At 37.4% G+C, this 14954-nt stretch overlaps 1 protein-coding gene across 28 annotated transcripts in view; it reads right to left on the reverse strand.

Moving 5' to 3' along the window:
- The window catches only part of EHBP1 (EH domain binding protein 1), a 387904-nt gene that overhangs the window by 262485 nt on the left and 110465 nt on the right, over positions 1–14954 (reverse strand). For all 28 annotated transcript variants that reach the window (XM_055241558.1, XM_055241565.2, XM_055241553.2 and 25 more), the window contains one exon: positions 14426–14479. In XM_055241558.1, the coding sequence (XP_055097533.1) occupies positions 14426–14479 (54 nt within the window). The remainder of the gene's footprint in view (positions 1–14425; positions 14480–14954) is intronic.

The raw sequence follows: 14954 nt of genomic DNA on the forward strand, positions 1-14954 counted from the left end.
CTAGAAATCTGGAAGTCATCCTACACTCTCTGACCTCCCTTAGCTCTTGAAATGAGTCACTAAGAAGTGATTCCACTACCTTCTACACACTTCTGAATCTTTTTCCCCTCTTCTCTGTCTGTACCTCCTAAGGCCACTGTCCTAGTTCAGGCCCGTGACATCTGTTACTTGGATAACTGAATCAATTGCCTATCTGATCTCAAGCCCTTCAGTTTTGCACATTTCAATTCATTCTCTATAGAAATATCTTTTTAAAACTGTGGGTTATGATCCATTAGTGGATGGTGAATTCAACTTAATGGGTTGCAAAGTCAATTAAGTGGTTTGCAAACAGCGTTCTAAAACATCAAGATGGAACAGAAAATACCACAGTACATCCCACAATACTTGTAAGAGTAAGACTTGTTTCAGTTGTACACAGGTACACATATGTGTGTACTAGATCAGAATATAAAATGTATTTCTTACAGCTACAATTAAAAAAAGTTTGAAAGGTAAAAACTGATTATTTAAAAATACAAATCTCATCATATTATCACTCTGCTTAAAACTTTTCCATGCCTCCTGATAGCTTACTGGAATCATGAATCAGAATCATAGAGGGTCCAGTGGGCAAATCTATATGTTTTAATAGTCCAGAAGTGATTCTCATAGGCAGCCAAGTTTGGGATCCACAGGCTGCTAGGATAAAGTTCAAATTCCTTGGTATGGCACACAAGGCCATCCATAGTCTTACCCAAGATGAGTAAGGGCTCATGTTGATAGCTTCAACCCCTAGTACTCTCCTCACTTTGGGTATAAAGTTGTAACAATTTTATCTCTGTGCCTTTACCAAGGCTATTCCCTCTGTCCTTACCTCAGACCCCATTCTCTTCACACAATTATCTGGTGAGTGAACTTTTAAAAGTCTTTCAAGTTCATGTGGCAACTCCTCTATAAAGCCTTTCCCATGCCCCTGATAGATATGAGTACTCCTGGATGTCTTCAAGGGGCCTGCCACCTGCCTCTTTAGCATCCTCACTATATTTCGATCACTTGCATACAGATTTGCCTCCCTGACTAGACTGAGAACTATGTGCAGGTGAAAACTTTGTCTTATTCATATCCCCAATGTTAGGAAGTAAATGTATAACCAATATCACAGTACCCAGGATAATGAAATCCAAAAAACAATCATTCTGTGACCCAAATTAAGAACAATGGTCTCCTTTCTAAATAGTTCAATCTTTCTCTTCTTCAGTTTGAAAAGAAAAAAATGTAATTTTGGAAAATATCAAAAGAGGTAGGAAGGCATATATTGTTAATTGCTTTGGCTGAAGAGATTTAATGTAAAGTAAATATATCATGATTTTTAGTGATTTAATTAGGAGTTTTATATCCATTTCATGTCATTTGACCACTTTTCTAAATTTTTCCTAATTTTAAGGGTAAAGGGGAAATTCTTCAAAGTTATTAAGGCTGATTTATTTCCAAATTCATCCTGCCCCAGAGATCTGTGTAACTTTGAACTTGAAAGAGATGATTTAGGGTATCTAGCAGAGGAAATTTCTAAGCAGCAAAGCATTCAGGAGGAAGCAGAGCAAAACATTCGGAAAATTTACAGCCTGACAATGCGATAAAAAAGAAAACCCCGTTTTCTGGGCAGAAATTCAAGCCAACTGCAGAAATTTGCATAAGTAAGGAGGAGACTAATGTTAGTCACCAAGACAATGGGGAAAATGTCTCCAGTTCATGTCAGAGACCTTCACAGCAGCCCCTCCCATAACACGCCAGGAGGCCTGGAAGGGAAAAATGGTTTCCTGGGCGAGGTCCAGGGCTCCCCTGCTGTGTGCAGCCTTGGGACTTGGTGCCCTGTGTCCTAGCCACTTCAGCAAGGGCTAAAAGGGGCCAACATACAGCTTAAGCCATTGCTTCAGAGGGTGCAAGCCCCAAGCCTTGGCAGCTTCTATGTGGTGTTGGGCCTGTGAATGCACAAAAGTCAAGAATTCAGGATTAGAAATCTCCACCTAGATTTCAGAGGATGTATACAAAGGCCTGGATGTCCAGGCAGAAGTTTGCTGCAGGGGCAGAGCCCTCATGGGGAAACTCTGCTAGGGCTGTGTGGAAGGGAAGTGTCAGGATGGAGCCCCTACACAGAGTCCCCAGTGGGGCACTGCCTAGTGGAGCTGTGAGAAGAGGTCCACCATCTTCCAGACTCCAGAATGGTAGATCCACTGAGAGGTTGCACTGTGCACCTGGAAAAGCCACAGACACTAAACAATAGCCCATGAAAGCAGCCAGGAGGGGGGTTGTACCCTGCAAAGCCACAGAGGTGGAGCTGCCCAAGGCCATGAGCGCCACCTCTTGCATCAGCGTGACCTAGTTGTGAGAAATGGCATCAAAAGAGATCATTTTGGAACTTTAAGGTTTAATGACTGCCCTTTTGGATTTTGGACTTGCATATGGCCTGTATCCCCTTTGTTTTGGTCAATTTCTCCCATTAGGAATGGGTGTATTTACCCAACACTCATACCCCCACTGTATCTAAGAAGTAACTAACTTGCTTTTAATTTTACAGGCTCATAGGTGGAAGGGACTTGCCTTGTCTCAGATAAAACTTTGGACTTAGACTTTCGGTTAATGCTGGAATGAGTTAAGACTTTGGGGGACTGTTGGGAAGGCATGATTTTGTTTTCAAATGTGAGGACATGAGATATGGGAGGGGCCAGGGACTGAATGATATGGTTTGGCTGTGTCCCCACCCAAATCTTATCTTGAATTGTAATAATCTCCACATGTCAAGGGTAGGACCAGGTTGAGATAACTGAATTATGGGGGCAGTTTCCCCCATACTGTTCTTATGAGTTCTCAGGAGATCTGATGGTTTTACAAGCGGCTTACCCCCTTTGCTTGGCACTCATTCTGTCTCCTGCCACCCCATGAAGAGGTGCCTTCCACCATGACCTTAAGTTTCCTGAGGCCTCCCCACCCATACGGAACTGTGGGTCAATTAAATCTCTTTTCTTTATATTATAAATTACCCACTCTCAGGTATGTCTTTATTAGCAGTTTGAGAACAAACCAATACAACTACTACTAGTTTTATCAGAGAAAAAAACTTACAATACAGAAAGATAGAAACTGTCAGATACCTCTAGGAATACACATAGCCATGTCTGAAAAGCTACACTTAAAACATTGTTGATAATTTCAGTCCATATTAACTGGTCTATCTCTAATCTCTATTGTACTTTTCAGCTATCATTACACATTTACCAGAGTACATATCACCTTACTCTTGTCTCACATGCATATCCCTCAAACCAAAATTAATATCTGAGTGGAGGTGTTCTCTTGTATCCCCCATAGTAGTTAATATAGCACTAGGCTGTAAATCTAGTGCCTAGGACAATAAATGTTTGATGATTGAGTGAGTGACTAAATGGTAAAATGCATGGGTTTCAGAGTTTGAAGACATGGGTTTGAGGCCAGGCTAAGCTGCTTTCTGTGTGTTCTTGGGCGAGTCACTTAATTTCACTGAGTGAAATCATAATAACGTCCACTTTAGAAATGTTTCATAGAGATGAAATGTCCCATTTTATTTGAAAATGCTTTGTATTCTTTAACAAAACATATCAAGTATCATTTATGATTTATGAAGTTATTAACTGATCAGTTGATACAGTTTAATTTTATTTTAAGAGGCAGGTGAAGCAAGATCTTAAAGTTAACATCACACTGGCCTAAGTAATTTTAGAAAGAAAAGTAACTTAACATATGGTTAAGTTATTATAACCCTAGAAAAATCAACCACTCTTTAAAAAGTGAAATATAAAAGAAAGTAATCTAGTGAACGACATGCTGTTCCACAGAGGCCTCCCTTGCCTCCAGACCTCTGCTCAAGCTGCTCCAGCCACCTGAAGCACCCTACAAATCCAATGCAGACAACTATCAAAAGTACTTAATCTCCTATCTGAAATCTCTCATCTGGATTTTAGGAAGGAAATACAATGCCTTTACCATATATATACTACAGCACGCTCCCAGTGAAGTCTGAGGCAGTCTCACTAAATAAACAAACATATTATTTTTGCAGCAAAACGAATAAACATTTACACTAAGTGGAATAAATACCACGAATAGCTTCATCTTGGGTAAGGTCAGGTTTTGCCACCAAATGAATTTGAATCAAATTTCCAAAAAAATAAAAAATTATAAACATCTTAGGTAGAGATTTTGGATTTTGAAGTTACAGAAAAAGGATTGTAAAAACTTTATTTTTTAGGGTTTCAATTTATATATCACTTTCAATAGAAAGCCTCCCCTAACCCACCAAGACTGCATTAAGTACTCTTTATATGGGAACATAAAACATCCTAAACTTAATCTTCATAGTGGTTGCCTGTTTCCCCACTCCAGACTGTAGGATACCGGAAGTCAGAGACCACACCTTTTTCACCATTACACTCTCAGTACGTAGCAAGTATCTGTCACATGATATCTATTTATTAAATACTGGTTGGATAAATAAGCAATTATGAGTAATAAGTAATCCTGTGAATTTTTATACTATTGCAGTACTTGATCTGTAATGCATGATCAATGTCAATAAAGATGAATCTCCAAATACTGAACAGGGACAAAACTCAGAAAAACAGAATCAGAAAACAAGAACACTGTAATAGTATGAAAACAGTGCTCTGTTGCTAAAAAATGGAACTTTCCCTTAAAATGTGTTAGCTAGGACATTTCACAAATTAAACTGCTATGTGAAATAAATTATCCGGCATGTAATTTTTATTTACTATTTTAACATAGAGTTTCTTGCATTACACAAAGATAAATACAGTACAGTTGACAGGCTCAAAGCATGCATGATCATTCTTAGGCATACCTCTTTTTTTAAGTGCAACAAAAGTTTCTCCATTGTTTTATTTAAAGTTAAAGGATGATTTGAGAATAAAGGAGATGGGACTTTTCCTCTAGAAGCACAATCTGAAAGATTTCTGAATTAGAACAGCACATTAAATACTTAACATTAACGGAAACTAAGGAGGAAATATATATATATGAAATTTCTCTGAAATGTAACCAAAATAAGATTTAGTTAGCTAATAATTTTTCATTTAACTCCTAGTCATATCTATTATACCCTGCCTAATTTACACAGACAGCTAGTCACCATTCCCATAATCATATACAACAGAAAGTTGACAGGATAATTAAAAGACTAAAAAAGCCTGTCTGAACCATGAGCTTCCTACTCTTAATTCAGGAGTTTAATTCTGAGGGGGTTATAAGAGAAGCTTTGTTGCTTCTTATAGAGTCAATTTTTTTTCTTTGTAGAAACAAGAATAATATCACTTTTTAAGAATCAAGATAATATTGAATGTGCAGCCTAACAGGTCAGAGAGATCATCTAAAAGGCAGTTAAGTTAAAAAAAAATTCTTTGCTGGTAGGTCACCTTTTCTGACATGCCAGTAACTCTTAACCACGTTCTTAAGCTGATGATGTTCAAGTGGACTTCATTATTTATAGAAGAAATGATATAATATCTGAAATGTACTTTAAATCTGGTAAAGCAAACAACAGAAAAGTAGAAGAATTGATGAAATAAGTTTGAAAAAAATACTGAAGATTACTGAGCCGGGAGACGTGTACTTAGAGATTTAGTATATTATTTCTTCTATTTTTGTGCATATCTGAAAAATAACCAAAAAAGTTAAGTTGAAACTAAAAATAAAAAACTGGATCTTGATTATATTTATCCAAATTGCTACATTTGTATGAAAGACAAGATGAGCAGAGGTCCTCTATACATTGCTTTCAAATTTCTGAAATATTTAGAAATCCAGAAGGGTCTAAGACTCTGGGACTGTAAGAAAAGAACATGGTTGAGAAGTTTATACCAAAAGAATGGCCTAAAAGAGATCTAACAATACAGGGCTCTTTGATTTATCATTCAAATGTATTCTGGTTAGCGCTGTGTAGAACAATACTCTCTCAGCAAGTAGCCATAAGCACGTGAATTTTCTTGCCATTCAGCAAGAGTGAGAGAATTCACTTTCTTCCTTGACGAAACTGCAGTCAATAGGGTGAGGAAAGGACTGGTTTCCCTACACACAAAGTTGAATGAACTACAGGAAAAATAAAAGTTTACTGTATATATAAATAGTATATAATACTAACAAATACAGATAAATGGGCATTACTGACTAAACCATTCTTAATTACTGGATTAACAGAAGAACAAAAAGTGGAGTATGCTGCCTAGTGGAAATTCGATTAGGTTCAAGTGAGTTAACTGGGCCACATTTCCAGAGGGGGTGGAACATTAAATGGAATGCTATAAACAGGACTATATTAAGGTAAATGCTGCCGTACCCTAAAAAGGCTGAGCCATCTCTACTGATACTTAGATTATAAATTGACTCCATGGTGGAAGACGGGTACTGCTAATGTTTGTGATGTGGTATTCTCATGTGCACTAGACACTCTTTAGACCTTTGGAAATGTATTCTTGAAAGGCTTGGGGCTGAAAAGATAATCCCAGTTTGGAGCTACAGGAGAAAGTGCAAGCTACAGTTTCTGAAAAAGATATCCAGTCTTTCCCCAGACATTGAAGTGAGATGCCTTGATTGAAGTGACACAGAAAAAAAAAACAACTAAAGGAGAGAAGTAGCATTTATATACTTTTTTTCTCTGAAAGAAAAAGTAGAAGTAATTTATCAGAATTGTTATTTTGTGAGATCAAGAGATTGACTTGATTTTGGAGAAGGATTCAAACTTAAATTTAATAAGGTCAGAAACACTGTGATTTTATATTGTTTACATTGTATTATTTGAGCTATTATATCATCCCTGTTCTTGGTATAGTCTTGTTAGGTGAGTTTGGTTGGGCAAGTAATCCTGTTCAACGTAATCCAACAAAAGAAACAGAGCAGAGGAGCATTTACACTACTGCCTTGGATTTTTTTTTTTTTGACAGGGTCTCACTCTGTCGCCCAGGCTGGAGTACAGTGGCGCAATGAGAGCTCATTACAGTCTCAACCTCCCAGGCTCAACCAATCCTCTTGCCTCAGCCTCCTGAGTAGTTGGGACTACAAGCACGCATCACCACAGCCCAGCTATTTTTTGACATTTTGTAGAGAAAAGGTCTCACTATATTATATTGCCCATGGTGGTCTTGAACTCCTGAGATCAAGCAATACTTCCACCTTGGGTTCCCAAAGTGTTAAGATTCAGGCGTGTGCTACCAGGCCCAGCCATCTGCCTTGGAATTAACATAATTAATTTAGCCCATCGCCATTCACTTAAAAGTCTTCCGGAGGTAACATCAAACAAACGGCAATAAAAAAGGGACTGGTGGAGCCCTGGAGGAGCCGAACTTCCTATCTCATGGGTCACAGTTGGAAATAGTGGGAAAGACTGGATAGTGAATAGGTAGCACCAAGAAAATACATTTTCATACCTCACTGATCTCCATGGAGGACGAAGAACCAAGTTAATCTTATGCCTATTATTACATTCATTGGGTTAACAGTTACAAAACAAAAAGCAGATGTCTATTAATCTTTACTGGGGGAGCTCATGTTTTCTGTTGGTTTTGTTTTTCCTCTTTCAATTACTTTTGCTATTTCTTTCCTCTACTTAGAATGCCTTTTTTGCCTAACTTCCTTTTTTCTTCAAGACTAAACTCTGTAGCCACTTCCTCCAGGAATTATTCCCTGACTCTGCCCTCCATTACTGTCCTGTAGTACCCTATGAACATTTTTATTTTTTTCCTTGCAGTTCTTTCTTCACCTCTCTGACACTTCACTACTTTATAAGCTTCTTGAGGACAGGTTATCTTATGTCATCAAATATAAGTTATCATTGGTTTAAAGATGATATATCATTATTTTATATAGCAATAAGAAAGCAAAACTAACAAACAAAAAACTAACAGTTATAACTGTGGGACATCCTAGACATAAGATGATCCCAATTTCACAGAAAAAAATGTGGGAGAAAAAACCATGAATCTCAGAATCAAAATTCTGCATGTCTTAACTGACTTTGCATCTTCAGTAACCACCAAATGTCTGGGCATATAGAAAATCCATATTAAAATATTGCAGAATGGTTGGATAAATTACTGAATGGATTCAATCTGATTGGTGCCTTTCATCAATATGCTTTTAATGTATTAAAATAAAACAGTGGAATCAGAAAAATAAAATTTTTTAGATTTTAAAAACCAACACCAGCTGGGTGTGGTAGCTCATGCCTGTAATCTCAACACTCTGGGAGGCCGAGGTGGGAGTACTGCTTGAGCTCAGCAGTTCAAAACAGCCTGGTCAACAAAGGGAGACCCTGTCTCTACAAAATAGAAAATTAGCCAGGTGTAATGGTGTGCACCTGTAGTCTCAGCTACTAGGGAGGCTGAGGCAGGACGATCGCTTGAGCCCAGGAGTTCAAGGTTGCAGTGAGCCGTGATCACAACACTGCACTCTAGCCTGGGTGACAGAGCAAGACCTTGTCTCAAATGTAAAAACAAGAAACTAAAACCTATGGGTATAATTACAAATGTAATAGTTCTGGATTTAATTAGGTAATCTAAAACGCTAGGAAGAGAAAAAAAATTTTGTTTTCTAAATATAACTGTTGTGGCTTCATATTTTTAAAAAACCCTACAGTGTCAATTGTCTGGATGAACAGATGTTATTCTATTACAGTAGATAAAAATGAAACATAGTGTTTTATAGTATCCATTCTTGATTATCTACACTAATAAGTAAATGGATTGTAAATAATCCAAAAGAAATACTTGTTCTTAATCCTAGATTAAATTTATAAGGGGAAGATATCCTAAATCAAAAGATAAAAAGAAAAATATTTTAAGTTTAGTCCAAGTGAGATGTTACAAGTTGCCTTGTCATTGCTTTGAGATAACGGTAAAGTCTGGAAATCATTGAGAGGTGTAAGTGGTATAAAGGAGTGGAAAAACTAAAATCCTGCAACAATAAAATTTAGAAATCTAGTTTTCTTTCCTTTATATTTTTCTGTGTCCTCTAGAAAGGAACATTATAAAAATAGCTACTCCTTACCAAGCTAGATGCTTTACATACATTATTTCCAATCGTCAATAACCTGTGGAGTAGATATTAATACCATCATTTTTTTTTTTTTTTTTTTTTTTTTGAGATGGAGTCTTGCTCTGTCTCCCAGGCGGGAGTGCAATGGCGCGATCTCGGCTCACTGCAAGCTCCGCCTCCCGGGTTCATGCCATTCTCCTGCCTCAGCCTCCCGAGTAGCTGGGACTACAGGCGCCCGCCAACACGTCCGGCTAATTTTTTGTATTTTTAGTAGAGATGGGGTTTCACCGTGTTAGCCAGGATGGTCTTGATCTCCTGACCTCGTGATCCGCCCGCCTCGGCCTCCCAAAGTGCTGGGATTACAGGCTTGAGCCACCGCGCCCGGCCAATACCATCATTTTATACATGACTACATGGAAGCTGTGAAATATTAAATGACTTATCTAAGGTTGCATAGCCAGTAAGTGGCAGAACTACCTCTAAAATATCAACTCTGAAGTTTCTGGTCCAAAGAAGAAAGCTCAGACAAAACGGAGAAATCAGAAACAAGAGAACCAATAAAATGAAAATAGCATTATCTCGATTTGCACAAAGAAGCAGTAAGGTTGCCTTGAGAAAAAATATTAAGAATTCTAGTGACTGATAAATTCTAGAATTCCATTTTATAATGTCTAACAGTAGTGAAATAATTAACCCAAATAACTTCTAAACTGTATATAAATAATAATTAAAGACTACCTTCACTAATCTGATACATATGTTCTTCATAGGCTTACTACTACAGAAGACTGATTAAAAGCTTCCCTATGAGTCTACAATTTCAAATGATCTCTTTTCATCTTTCTTATTAAGGTAGCCAGTTACTGCAGTATGGGTTAAGGGCAAAGGCCGTGGAGAAAGACAAGACTGGATAAAATCCCAACCTGCTAGCTATATAACTGTGGGCAAGTTACTTAACCTCTCTAAACCTCACTTTCTTTACCTGTAAAACAGGGTTATATCTGACTCACACCAGAGTTATTATAATGAGCAAATGAGATAATGTGTATAAAGCATTCTATTATACATAGTACCTGGTACATAGTAAGGGTCCAATAAATTTGTTACAGTGATATATATTTGGAGACTTCTGTCTTATTGGGATATTTTATATTAAATATAACTTCACTCTTTGTTACTAATGCTACTACTGGACATTATGGTTAAAGTCTCAACATTTCTTTATTAACTGTGGGGTTGTAACACAATGTGCAAAAAAAAGAAAGGTATTACAATTCCATTCAAAGAGCATACCTTTTCAGTGTCAGGACAATATACCAACAGAATTTCTAACAAAACCCAGATTTTACAAGACAAAGAGAAGAACTTTAGCTCTTTGAAATTCACTAATTCTTTTGTATGAAATGTGAAAGCACATTAAAATGTAAGGGAAAGTGTAACATTGTAACATGTTATTGCTACATGATGATCCGCAAAAGTCAATTTCATCATTCACCACTGAGGGGAGCTATAACCTAGGAGAGGTTTACATATAGAATGCTGAGGTTATTTTAAAACTTTCCCATACCTTACAATATTCATTTCATCAGCTCTCTTATTAAAATATATTTTAAATAAATTTGACAAGCATACCCAAGTTCTCTTTTGGAGACCTTAGAAATAATAAGGTGGCTCATTATAACTATGTAATCATAAAGACGGGGGATCCTTACCCTCTTCCTTTTTTCTCCATAGCATTTATGTAACCTAATATGCATTTAGCATATGTTATGTATTTATTTTATCTAACACACTAAATCTTTCATACACTAATTTTTATCCTCCTCTCTCATACACACACACACACACACACGAGTGTAAACTACACAGCGAAGAGATTTGTTAACTTGTTATCTGGTTTTGTTTTGTTTGAGACAGCGTTTCACTTAGTCATCCAGGCTGGAGTGCAGTGTCACGATCACAGCTCACTGCAGCCTTGACCTCCTGGGCTCAAGCAATCCTCCCATCTCAGCCTCCTGAATAGTCAGGACCATAAGCATATGCCACCATGTCCAGTTAATTTTTTTTATTTTTTTGTAGACTGAGTCTCCTTTGTGTTGCCCAGGCTGGTCTTGAATCATCTGTTTTATACACCACTATTTCCAATGCCTAGAACAGTATCTAGCACATAATACACGCTCAATGAATACTTAAGTGCTGAATGAATGAATACTGAATCATCTATTTAAAAGGTTAAAAATCTCACATTAGATTATGTCAAGTAAAGCAAACTGCTAATACTTGAAAAATGCAATGTCTACTTATATCAAATTTTGGTTTAAAGAAAATGTCTAAGAACATTTCTTTCTTTCTTCCTTTCTTTTCTCTTTTCTCTTCTTTTTTTTTTATTTATTTTTTTTTTTTTGAGACAGAGTCTTGCTCTGTCACTCAGGCTGGAGTGCAGTGGCACGATCTTGGCTCACTGCAACCTCTGCCTCCCAGGTTTAAGTGATTCTCCAGCCTCAGCCTCCTGAGTAGCTGGGATTAGAGTCATGCACCACCACACTTGGCTAATTTTTGTATTTTTAGTAGAGACGTGGTTTCACCACGTTGGCCAGGATGGTCTCCAACTCCTGACCTCAAGTGATCCACCCGCCTTGGCCTCCCAAAGTGCTGGGATTACAGGTGTGAGAGACTATGCCCAGCCTATTTATTTAATCCCATAGATGGTAATACAGACAAATCTCATGAGATTGGCTTATGTAAGTTCAATAAAGTTGATCAGAAGAGCTCCTACTGTAACAGCATATGGATCCTTCACATGCTGTTTTACTGTCTCTAGGGTCTACTTTTCAAATTTTCTTCAGTATAGTTGATGGATGTTACTCACGTTATTCTTCTCTCTTTTTTTTTTGAGATGGAGTCTTGCTGTATCACCTAGGTTGGAGTGCAGTGGCACGATCTCAGCTCACTGCAAACTCCATCTCCCTGTTTCAAGCAATTCCCCTGCCTCAGCCTCCTGAGTAGCTGGGATTACAGGCGCACGCCACCAAGCCCAACTAATTGTTTTGTATTTTTAGTAAATATGGGGTTCCACCATGTTGGCCAGACTGGGCTCGAACTCCTGACCTCAGGCAATCTGCCTGCCTTGCCCTCCCAAAGTGCTGGGATTACAGGTATTCTTCTCTTAAAAAGAATAATCCTTACAGGATTTATAACAGTTCACAGAGTTTAACTATACCATTTATTCAGTCACTCCTTCAACAAATATTTATTGAGAAGCTACTACCCCAAAGGTAGTATGGTTTAAAAAAAAATTGTGGTAGATACAGAGATAAATGAAATAAAACTTTTCCCTTGTTAAATCTACTTATGCAAGCAGGGGTCCTGTACACATCTCAGAAAACTGGCCTAGATTTTCCAGAGCAGGTAAAAAGAGTTAATACACCTACAGAGAGAATAAAAATTATTCTCAAATCTCACTATACAGGAGTTGATATTGGCAGAAAGAAATTAATGTCCTCCTGAAAACTAAAGAGGGAGATCTACCCCATTCTCGTCTATCTTCCAGGTGAGAATATAGCACTTTCTTTGTTTTGTTTGTCTTGTTTTCGGTTTAATTACATAAACTTATCCTTTTGATATAGTTCATAATTTATGATAGTTGCCCTAATTTAGAGTATATAAATTAGTGTATTCTCTTGAGTTAATGTATTTCAAATGCTTTGGTCATAACATGTGCATCTGTGCTCTTTCCCATGCCTTAAGAATATAGCAATTTCACAATCCTTCTGAAATCTCATAACTTTATAATATGAAAGTAAATCTATAATGGACCTGATCTCACTACCAAACTTCTCAGCTCTTTAGTCCTAAACATGGCCCAGTTACTGCTGGGGAATAAACAAATAATTCCGTTTGTCACTGACATACATAACAAAGTCAGGCATAGAAAGGAAGAACATTACACAAAGCATGTGATAAGCCTGTTATAAATACATTTTAGAACTTTAACAATTATCATGATGAACAGTCATGATAATGATGGCAATGGTAAAAGCTAATATTCACTGAAAATTATTTAATCTTCAAGCAACCCTATAACTGTATGACTGAGAATTTAAGAAATTTCCCAATGATCACAGAGCTTATAAGTAGAAGAGATAGGACTTGAAATCAGGTTTATCTGATTCCTGCCATCTATATTATTTTCAATAGATTTCTGTGAATCTAATGTATTAATAAATGTTTGGAGAGAAGAAATGTTAACATATTTTCCATTTCATCCTATGTCCACTCCCTTATTTGACAGATTTTCCAAGAATTCCAAGCCTACATTATGAATCACTATATTTGGATGGTCTGTCTTCTTTAATTCCCAGTAAATAAACATTTATTGAATACCTGCTATATGCTTTCTAGTCACTTGGGATTCCACAATATGTAAATTAACTTAAGATGATTATTAAGGTACCAATCTAGGATCTCTCAACCCAAATAAACAGTTAAAGCCCCGCCTTTCTTTCTTTCCTTCCTTCCTTCCTTCCTTCCTTCCTTCCTTCCTTTTCTCTCCTTCTCTTTCTTCCTCCCTCCTTCCCTTCCTCCTTTCCCCCTTCCTCCCTCTCTTTCTCTCCTTCTTTCTCTCTCTCTTTCCTTCTTTCTCTCTCTCTCTCTCTCTTTCTTGATGGAGTTTCACTCTTGTCACCCAGGCTGGAGTGCGATGGCACAATCTCGGCTCACTGCAACCTCTGCCTCCCAGGTTCCAGCGATTCTCCTGCCTCAGCTTCCCAAGTAGCTGGGACTACAGGTGCCCGCCACGATGCCCGGCTATTTTCTGTATTTTTAGTACAGACAGGGTTTCACCACTTTGGCCAGGCCAGTTGCAAACTTCTGATCTCAGGTGATCTGCCTGCCTCAGCCTCCCAAAGTGCTGGGATTACAAGCATGAGCCACCACACCTGGCCCACATACTTTATTTTTATTTTTTTAAAGATTTCAAAGGTCATTCATGGTTTCGTCCAACACATGTTTAGATGAGTATCTGCTATGTGATAAGCACTATGCTAGATGCTGACAGATAAAAAGATGAATAAGACATGGGCTTGCCCTTAAACCCCAAACAGAATATATATATATAACACATATATACACACATACATACAAACATACATATAATTTGGTATTGAAGACTTACAGTGTTAATAAAAGCATTTCTTACAAGTAATTTTGTTATTGGCTATCATTTCACTAAAAAAATTCTAAAAGCTACAAATCACTATTTAATTTTCTTAAGGCAACATATTTCCTACCACCAAAATGCCAATGTACCTTAATAATGCATATATAAAGTTGACAATGTGAAAGGTGAAGGAATTTGCCATTAGCTTACATTTTCTATGACAAATGTCCACTCTTTGTCTTCAAATTCTTCTGCATGAGGATCCTGTAACAAAAGCAAAATATGAAATGGAATTGAAAAACATGTCTTTAGTCCAATAAATCCAATTAAGAAAATACATATAGCCTTGCTTTTAGCTTTTACTAGCTTTTAAAAATGGAGAGGCAGAATAGCCTACTCTTTTCTTTTGCATTATTTTTATTATAATTTTTCTAACTTATATTTTAGGTTTGGGGTATATGTGCAGGTTTGTTACATAGGTAAATTCATGGCACAGGAGTTTGTTGTACAGATTATTTTCTCACCTAGGTACGAATCCTAGTACCCAATAGTTATTTTTCCTGCTCCTCTCCCTCCTCCCACCCTTCACCCTTCAACTTCCGATACACCGCAGTGTCGTTCCCTTCTTCGTGTTCATGCGTTTTCATCACTTAGCTCCCACTTATAAATGAGAACATGCAGTATTTCGTCTCCTGTCCCTGCAATAGTTTGTGAAGGATAATAGCCTCCAGCTCCATCC

This window comes from Symphalangus syndactylus, chromosome 14, assembly GCF_028878055.3.
Source record: "Symphalangus syndactylus isolate Jambi chromosome 14, NHGRI_mSymSyn1-v2.1_pri, whole genome shotgun sequence".
Classification (NCBI taxonomy): Eukaryota; Metazoa; Chordata; class Mammalia; order Primates; family Hylobatidae; genus Symphalangus; species Symphalangus syndactylus.